Below are 9,855 nucleotides of genomic sequence, written 5' to 3'. Positions count from 1 at the left end.
TTGAAGATAGAGATTGCTTTGTAAAAAGTTTAAATGCTCAAGCAGCAGACGGCTGTAAAAACAATTACTTTTCCTATAAACAATTAGATTATCACTGTTATCTGTAAATCCATTTACAAAAAAAAGCACACATTACTTTTTTATTGCTTAGAAAATAAAATTATGCTCTATTAAGTACAAAAAATTAAACTGAAAAAAGAAAAAAAAATTCCAACTACATGCAAGTCTATGAAGCAGTGATGATACTGCTTTGAAACCTGTATGCAGGACAAGAAGCAACAGTTAGAACCAGACAAGGACAATAGACTGGTTCCAAATCAGGAAAGGAATATGTCAAGGCTCTACATTGTCACCCTGCTTACTTAACTTCTATGCAGAGTACATCAAGAGAAATGCCGGGCTGGATATAGCACAAGCTGGAATCAAGAAATATCAAAGACCTCAGATATGCAGATGACACCACCCTAATGGCACAAAGCAAAGAGGAACTAAAGAGCCTCTTGATGAAGGCGAAAGAGGAAAGTAATAAAAATTGGCTTAAAACTCAACATTCAAAAAACTAAGATTATGGCATCCAGTCGCATCACTTCAAGGCAAATAGATGGGGAAATAATGGAAACAGTGACAGGCTTTATTTTCTTGGGCTCCAAAATCACTTTGGACTGTGACTGCAGCCACAAAATTAAAAGATGCTTGCTCCTTGGGAGAAAAGCTATGACAAACCTAGACAACATATTAAAAGCAGAGACATAACTTTGATGACAAAGATCCATAATTGAAGCCATGGTTTTTCCAGTGGTCATGTATGGATGTGAGAGTTGGACCATAAAGAAGGCTGTTGTTCTTCAGTCCCTTAGTCATGTCCAACTTTTTGCAACCCCATGGACTGCAGCACATCAGGCTTCCCTGTCCTTCACTATCTTCTGGAGTTTGCTCAAACTCATGTCCATTGAGTTGGTGATGCCACCCAACCATCTCATCCTCTGTCGTCTCCTTCTCCTCCTGCCTTCAATCTTTCCCATCATCAGGATCTTTTCAGATGAGTCAGCTCTTTGCATCAGGTGGCCAAAGTGTTGGAGTTTCAGCTTCAACATCAGTCCTTCCAATGAACACTCAGGATTGATCTCCCTTAGGATGGACTGGTTGGATCTCCTTGCAGACCAAGGGACTCTCAAGAGTCTTCTCCAGCTCCACAGTTCAAAAACACCACTGGAAGGGTAACAGGAGGGAAAGGGGCAGGGCACAACTTTTGGAAGAATGACATAGCCCAAGGATACAACATAAACTACTGCTAAGTCACTTCAGTTGTGTTCGACTCTGTGCGACCCCATAGATGGCAGCCCACCAGGCCCCTCTGTCCCTGGGATTCTCCAGGCAAGAGTACTGGAGTGGGTTGCCACTGCCTTCTCCAATGCATGAAAGTGAAAGTGAAGTCGCTCAGTCATGCCCAACTCTTAGCGACCCCATGGACTGCAGCCCACCAGGCTCCTCTATCCATTGGATTTTCCAGGCAAGAGTACTGGAGTGGGGTGCCATTGCCTTCTCCGACACACCTGATGCTAAAGAAATGGTTGGTTAGCAGAGATCTAAACTGAACTGGGCTTCCTGTGTCACAATAGGGGAACTCCAGCCACCCCAGGAGGCTCTGCCTTCCCCAAAGCCTGTGGAGACACAACATAAACTGAGTAGGGTCAAATGGGACCAAGATGGCAGATAAGACTAGACCTTGATCCTCAATCAGCAAGTGAAATGACACACCCAGAGGTGCCCTGACAGTTCCAAGGCACTGTCAAAAGACCAAGGAGTGGGCGGTGGCCCAAATCCTGGAAATCTCCACCCCTTCCCCAGAATAGTTGGACTAATCCTTCCACTCACTTGCATATGAAATTACCCAGCCTATTAGAAAAAAAAAAAACTGTGGTGTTGGAGAAGATTCTTGAGAGTCCCTTGGACTGCAAGGAAATCCAACCAGTCCATCTTAAAGGCAATCAGTCCTGAATATTCATTGGAAGGACTGATGTTGAAGCTGAAACTCCAATACTTTGGCCACCTGATGCAAAGAACCGACTCATTCAAAAAGACTCTGATGATGGGAATGATTGGAGGCAGGAGGAGAAGGGGACCACAGAGGATGAGATGGTTAGATGGCATCACCAACTCTATGGACATGAGTTTGAGTAAGCTCCAGGAGTTGGTGATGGACAGGGAGGCCTGGTGTGCTGCAGTCCATGGGGTCGCAAAGAATTGGACACGACTGAGCGACTGAACTGAACTGAACTGAACTGATAAAAACTAACCACACTGTGTCTGTGGAGTGTACTTCTCTCTGAATCTGAATAAATCCGCATCTTACCTATCACTTTGTCTCTCACTGAATTCTTTCTGTGATGAGATATAGAACCTGAGCTTCATTAAGACCTGAAACCAGGTACTGTGGCTTTTGGCTGGGTTCGAGTCCCAGCCAGGTGGGTTCAAGTCCCAAACTGGGTTTTGGCTGGGTTCGAGTCCCAGCCAGGTGGGCTCAAGTCCCAAACTGGGTTTTGGCTGGGTTTGAGTCTCAGCCACGTGGGTTCAAGTCTCAAGCAGGGTTTTGTCTTCTGAATCAGTCCTGAATATTCATTGGAAGGACTGATGCTGAAGCTGAAGCTCCAACACTTTGGCCACCCAATGCGAAAAGTCGACTCACTGGAAAAAACTCTGATGCTGAGAAAGACTGAGGGCAGGATCAGAAGAGGACAACAGAGGATGAGATGGCTGGATGGCATCACTGACTCAGTGGACATGAGTTGGAACAAACTCCCGAGAGATGGTGAAGGACAGGGTAGCCTGACATGCTGCAGTCCATGGGGTGGCAAAGAGTCAGACACAACTTAGTGACTAAAGAACAACAGCCAGGGATGGGAGAGAAGGGAGGAAGGAAGACTTAAGGGCAGAGAGACAGCCTTGAACTCTGCCTGGATGAATGGGACCAGGCTGGCCTCTCCAGCCTTCTGAATACAAAGAACAGTGGAAGTTCTTGGGCAACTGGGCCCTTCCAAGGAACAAGTTTAGAGGCGGAAGAGCTGAAGGGGGGAGGCAGCGGGGACACCAAGCCCAAGGGTGTAAGAAGGCCCCTGAAGGGAGGAGAGGTCCCAAGGAGGCTGTGGGAGGAAGGAATCCCAGCCATGGAGGCCAGGGTGAGTGGTCCACAAGGTAACAGAGTGGCTAGCGATGTCAAATGCTGCTTTGTGGCCCGAGGACTTAACACAGAGACACAGCACTGCCTCTGTGATCTCACACCATCCCGGGTGACTCCCCACCACCACCACCCACATAAGGCTGTTCCAAAAGCAACGAGAAGGGACAGAAGCAGAGCTAGGTGAGGGCGTCTACGCTAGGCTCCCCAGTGCAGCACACTCCCACCCGCAGCACCCCGTCCCTTCTCTGGGAGGCAGGGCACTCAGTTACTGGATCAGAGGCAGGCCATGCTTGGGACACACCTGACGCTGAAGAAATGGTTGGTTAGCAGAGATCTAAACTGAACTGGGCTTCCCGTGTCACGACAGGGGAACTCCAGCCACGCCAGGAGGCTCTGCCTTCCCCAAAGCCTGTGGAGACACAAGCCTCCCCGCACAAGTGGAGACTTTGCTGCTGGCTGCTCCCACCTGCCTCATGATGCTCGTGGGGAAGAGGACCCCAGAGGCAGCGAGGTTCACGGGGTGGCTCCTCTTGCCTCCCAGAGCCTGTTCTCTCACGGAGAAAGGACAGAGCGGGACAGTAGGAGGCTTCCATGTCCTTCTTCAGTGATTTTTTTTTTTTAACCACAAGCACATATTACTTTTATAATGAGGAACAAAGAATAAAGATATTTCCAAGTTGAAAATAAAACGAGGCTGCAGGAGACCTGCCCATCTCTGAGGCCCCCTCCAAAGCTAAGATGCTGCAATTCCAAGTAATTTCCTGTTCTTTATTTGCATGTCCTGTGAGGAGCATTTGGTGAAGCAGTCTTGTGTGAGGGGGTGGTGGGTACGCTTGTATTCCCCCTGAGGATGCTGAGCCCAGCCGGCTGGCCCCGGATGTATGTTGCCAGGCTGTTGGACATATCATCTTCCCAATGTCCCCACTCTGGGAGGTCACCTGGTGTGACCGGGCCTAGCCCAAAGCTCTGGGCTCATTCCTGGCCTGGAAGACTCCCCAAATGACCTGTTCTAAAGCCACAGAAAGGGCTTGGGGGTGGGCTCCTTGGGGGTGTGGGAGACTCCTGGACCCCCATCGGAGCAGTCCTGGGGTTCTAGGGAGTTTGTTGTGGTTTAACAAATCTTGGAAAGGGGGAGATGTGGCCCCACGCCCAGGGACCACTGCCTCTTTCCCAGTGCAGGAGAGCCCCCTCCCTAGTAAGAGCCCCCACTGGAGGGTCTCAGGGCAGGATAGAACACCCCCCATCCATACCCAGTATATGATGAACTCAAAGAAGAGTGAGGACCCCCACAAGGGTCAGTCAAGCCTGAGCGGAACTCTAGTTCCACCTCCTATCAACCCTGTGACCTTGGGCAAGTTGCTTAGCTGAGGCTAGGCTATCCTGAGATAAAGAGGTCATGAATGCAACGTCCCCCGCCCCGCCCAGGTGGTGGGAGCAGGAGAGGTGTCACAAACCGCAGTGTAATCTGTTCAATCCTGGGAGGGTCCAGAGGCTGCCCTTTGGCCAAAGGAGCTTTTAATCTGCAATTCCCCCACAGATCCCGGTCGGCTCTGGAAGGTTCCCCACCCGCAAAGCGTACCCTCCGGCGTTAGTCCGGGCGAGGGCCACTACCAGCCGCTGCAGCGGGGGGGGACTGGTCTCCCAGCTCCGGCGCGCCGGGCTGGCCCACGACCTTGGAGGAACCCGGGAGAGAAAGCTTCACCGAGAGACAGTACTTTTCCACTGCACTGCTCGGCCACCTCGGCTGGCTTTCTGCTGTGCAGATAGAAGATGAAGGGAGCCAGGCCGGCCCCGGGAGGAACCCCCCCAACTCACGGTCAGAGATGCAGGGAGGCAGGAGCTGAGGGTGAGGGGCAGTGGGCATCCGAGAAAGCGGAGGGGGGTACCGAACCCTCCCGGAGGGGCTGAGAGACCACCAGGGCGACCTGGGAAACTTGCACTGGCAAAGCCCTTGGGTCGATTTCAAGAGCTTCCTGCTCCTTGATCTCCGACAATAATGATTAAACCCGATCCACCGCGCCTGTGCTGGGTCTCGGGCGAAGAGCCCCGCTAGCTGGCGCGGGGGGAGGAGACAGAGGAGGGGACGAGAGATCTAGCGGTCCCGCCCGGTGATGTAGGCAGCCGGGGGAGGTGGAGCCGCGAAGCCTGGAGGAGTCCCCACCGCAGTCGCGGCTCTCGGTCTACCCCTCTGAGCAGCCAGCCTCCAGCCCCGGCTCCGGCGACCTCCCTGCCGCCGCAGGGGTGGCAGGAACCGCGGGGTGCCCCCCTATTCGGATCTGGAGGGGCGCGTCTCCACCCCGCCCAGCCCCTGCCCCTCCTGGCTTCCCGGACGGCTTGGAGCGACTCCCGGGGGAAGCTGTTCCCGGACGCTCGGGGCCGTCGCCCGGGCATCTCGGCTGTCAGCCCGGCTGAGCACCGGGCATCTGCGAAGCCAGCCAGCCCTGCCTGGCACTGGGCATCTGCGGGCACCGATTGTCCCCGGCGCCGCCCTGGGCCGCGGGCTTCTGGGCGCGCTCCCCTCCCCCGGCCGCTGGGCCGGCCGCCCGCGAGCTCCCGGCGCCCCCAGCCCCTCGGGCCGCCGCCGCCGCCGCGATGCTGCCCTGGAGGCGTAACAAATTCGTGCTGGTGGAGGACGACGCCAAGCGCAAGGCCAAGAGCCTGAGTCCGGGCCTCGCCTACACGTCGCTGCTCTCCAGCTTCCTGCGCTCCTGCCCGGATCTGCTGCCCGACTGGCCGCTGGAGCGCCTGGGCCGCGTGTTCCGCAGCCGGCGCCAGAAAGTGGAACTCAACAAGGAGGACCCGACCTACACCGTGTGGTACCTGGGCAACGCCGTCACCCTGCACGCCAAGGGCGACGGCTGCACCGACGACGCCGTGGGCAAGATCTGGGCGCGCTGCGGGCCGGGCGGGGGCACCAAGATGAAGCTGACGCTGGGGCCGCACGGCCTCCGCATGCAGCCGTGCGAGCGCAGCAGCTCAGGGGGCCCCGGGGGCCGCCGGCCGGCGCACGCCTACCTGCTGCCGCGCATCACCTACTGCGCGGCGGACGCGCGCCACCCGCGCGTCTTCGCCTGGGTCTACCGCCACCAGGCGCGCCACAAGGCCGTGGTGCTGCGCTGCCACGCCGTGCTGCTGGCGCGGGCGCACAAGGCGCGCGCCCTGGCCCGCCTGCTCCGCCAGACCGCTCTGGCGGCCTTCACCGACTTCAAGCGCCTGCAGCGCCAGAGCGACGCGCGCCACGTGCGCCAGCAGCACCTCCGCGCCGGGGGCGCCCCCGCCGCCTCGCTGCCCCGCGCCCCGCTGCGCCGGCTCCTCAACGCCAAGTGCGCCTACCGGCCGCCCCCCGCCGCCGAGCGCGGCCGCGGGGCGCCGCGCCTCAGCAGCATCCAGGAGGAGGACGAGGACCAGGACGAGGACGCGGGGACGCGCGAGCGGCCGGAGGTGCTCAGCCTGGCCCGCGAGCTGAGGACGTGCAGCCTGCGGGCCGCCCCGGCGCCTCCGCCGCCCTCGCAGCCCCGCCGGTGGAAGGCCGGCCCCCGGGAGCGAGCGGGCCAGGCGCGCTGAGAGCCGGAGGCGAGGTGGGGGGGGCGCGGGCGGGGGTGATGGACAGGCCTCGCGGCCCCAGACCCGGCCGGCCTGATGTAGAGCCTCCGGCCTCGGCCCTGCCCGCTACGGCTCCCCCGTGGTCCCCCCACCCCGCCCTTGCCTCCCTCGTGGTCTCTGTGGCTGTCCGCCCCGCGCCTCATCCTGGCTCAGGGTGACGCCTGACATGCCCTTGAGTATGCGGGGCGGCGAGCTGGGGGAGCAGCAGTATTCCGTGTTCGCCCCCCACCCCCAGAGCCTGCCGGCGCCCTCCACTGTGGAATTGCCCCCGATGCTTAACACCAAGTTGCTTTGCCCATAGGCCACGCCCTACCTCCCCAAACATCCTCTCTAGAGAAGGGGGCTTGGGGAGGAGACTCTTCCAGAAAACCAGGAGGGTGGCCTTGGATCTTGGCCCCCAGGGGAGACAGTGGGTCTGCCTGTAGCCAAGCTAGCCTTCCTGGGGAGACCAGCCCTAGGCAGGCATTCTTACAGCGGGAAGAATAGTGGCCCCGGAGAGCTGAGGCCAGGCCCCAGGTGGCATCTGAGTCTACTGCCAATCCACACAAGGAAGAGTGCCCAGCCTATACGCCTGGCCTCTCCACCCCTTGGAGGACTTCTGGGACTTTGCTGCTCTGCCTGTGGAGAAAACGGGGATGTTCCTACCACCCCCAACAACAGACGGCCCAGGAACAGCTCTTTGCATCAGGCCGCTGCCCAAGCCTGTGTCCTGGCACCCGCAGGACTCCTTACCCACCCTGTCTTTCTGCATACAAATGTGTGTGGGTCCCCGCTCGGTGCCCCACACTAGGACCAAGACATGGCCTCCAAGGGAGGTAAGAGGGCATCTGGCAGGTGTTTGAGGCACTGACCACCCAGCAAATGGACAGGGGAGAGATGTCCCCAAGCCAAGGCTTGTCAGAGCTGGAGGGTCCTGACAGCACCTGGGTTCTCACAGCAAGATGAGGCCAGAGAGTGCGGTGACCCCACCGGGGGAGCGGGCCCCTGCCCACGTGTCTTTTAACAAGGTCACTAAAAGCCCAAAGATCTATGTGTCACCAAATCATCATTGTAAATAAACCATTCCTGCTTTTTCAGCCTGTCACCACTCGTATTGTGCTTGATGCCAGGGCCTGCTGACGGTGAAAAGATGATCATCAGACCCTTGAAGGGCAGGAGAGGTCCCAGAAAGCATTCCCTGTAGCACTGGAGCCAACTCTCAGGAGTGCGGGGGACAAGGGAGTTGCTGCCAGGACACTGTTCCCTTCATGTCAGGAGAGGAGACAGTAGCAGGTGCCTTGGCCTGCAAATCACATGGGCTAAGCCTGGGAGGGGTGTCAGCTGTCTGTCTCGGCCTCCCAGAATGTCTGTCTGCCTGGGCACCAAACGCAAGTGTCTCTGGAGCATTTGGGCAGGGAGGGGGCAGGGGGCTGGGGCCTTCTCATGAGGCATGTATCTTTGAGAAGATTCGTGTGTGTGTGTGTGTGTGTGTGTGTGTCTAGGCAAATGGTATTTGCTGGGTCTCCTTGGGGATGTAAAAGGGAGGGGTGAGCAATTCCGTTTGCTTTCAGAGGAGCTGGAGAGGTCTAGCCAGACCTCTAGGACAGCCTGAGTCCTGAGCTTGGATATCTTCTTTATTTCTGTGCTGAGCTGGGCACTGATCCCAGGCTTGTCCAGAGCCGAGACAAGCGGCCTCTGCAGTCACCCGCCGTCAGGACAGTACTGTGTCCCGCTGCTGCTGGGACAGAGGGCACCCCTGTCACTTCAGCTTGGCGGGGCGCAGGCAGGGTCAGGGGACTTTGAAGGGGCAAGCTGGGCTTGACTTCATCACACGTTTGGGGAGAGACAGGGGCCCGCTGCCACTCACTGCATGTTCATTGCTTCCCTCTTATCCATACAGCTGAGGATTTGCTGGGGTTTCTCCCCATAAGGAGAAAAAGGAAGATGAGGGAGCGGAGGATGGGCTGCAAGGCAGCCTCTGGTGTTGGAGGCAATCTCACCCAGAAACAAGGTCGTATGCACACCCTCTTTAATCAGATGTGTGCAGCAGAAATTTACTGAACGCCTGCCTTGGGACAGACACTGAGCTAAGTCCTAGCAGTCCCGGAGTCCCTCCCCCGTACATTCTCAAGTGAAATGCACATAATTAAAGGAACAGTTGCAAGGTAATAATTCACAAGCAGGCTCCCAACCTTAGCCTCTGCTCCTCCTTTTGTCTCTGGCAGCCTCCCAAAATATAGACAGACACACACACACACAAACACACACACACACGACTGCCTTCGTTCCCTCGCTCATGCTGTGTTCTCTAGATCTGGAGTTACAGGACCAGACTGAAAGGACCGTCTTTGCCTCCTTCCAGCTGTGTGATGCTGGGTAACTCATTCAGCCTCTCTGGGCCCCGCCTTTATCAATGGTAAAGCAGGAGGGGGCTGATTCCTACTTCACAGTCTGATTGTAAGAATGAAACAGAATCACGTCTGTGGAAAAGCTTTGGCAAATAAGACAATGCCCATGTGAAGAAGCACCATTGTACCTGTTGGCTGCTGTTCAGTCACTAAGTCATGTCTGAGTCTCTGAGACCCCAAGGCCCCCCAGCACGCCAGGCCTCCCTGTCCTTCACCGTCTCCCGGAGTCTGCTCCACCTCACATCTGTTGAGTGGGTGATGCCATCCAACCATCTCATTCCCTGTCTCCCCTTCTCCTCCTGCCCTTAATCTTTCCCAGCATTAGGATCTTTTCCTATTTCCCCCACAGGATTCTTCTGTTTAGGTTAGGATGTTTAGTCCCATCCCCCGACCCCTACTCCACTCATCCCTGGCAATGGTGATTATAAGCTGTTTTTATTTCTCTCTCTCTCTTTGCCACACTGCATGGCTTGTGACGTCTCAGCTCCCCTCAACCAGGGATTGAACCCGGGCCAAGGCAGTGAAAGCACGGAATCCTAACCACTAGACCACCAGGGAGCTCCCACACCTCCATTCTCATTGTGTGTGACGGAGGAAGGCCCTGGTCCACCTTCCCTCTCCCAGCTGAGGATGAGATAAGCTACAAGCTGGCCAGTACAGTGTCAACGGCCACCAGCCCACAGAGGG

General features: G+C 56.7%; 1 protein-coding gene across 1 annotated transcript; it reads left to right on the top strand.

The window, feature by feature from the left end:
• The first annotated feature begins 4,543 nt into the window (after positions 1-4,543).
• FAM43B (family with sequence similarity 43 member B) lies at positions 4,544-7,865 on the top strand. The gene has a single exon (XM_025278812.3). The coding sequence runs from the start codon at positions 5,771-5,773 to the stop codon at positions 6,740-6,742; it is 972 nt and encodes a 323-aa protein (XP_025134597.2). The 5' UTR covers positions 4,544-5,770; the 3' UTR covers positions 6,743-7,865.
• The last annotated feature ends 1,990 nt before the right edge of the window (positions 7,866-9,855 follow it).

The sequence above is a fragment of the Bubalus bubalis genome, chromosome 2, assembly GCF_019923935.1.
Source record: "Bubalus bubalis isolate 160015118507 breed Murrah chromosome 2, NDDB_SH_1, whole genome shotgun sequence".
Lineage (NCBI taxonomy): Eukaryota > Metazoa > Chordata > Mammalia > Artiodactyla > Bovidae > Bubalus > Bubalus bubalis.
Note: the sequence above shows the minus strand (reverse complement) of the source record. Positions and strands in the feature narration are given on the sequence as shown.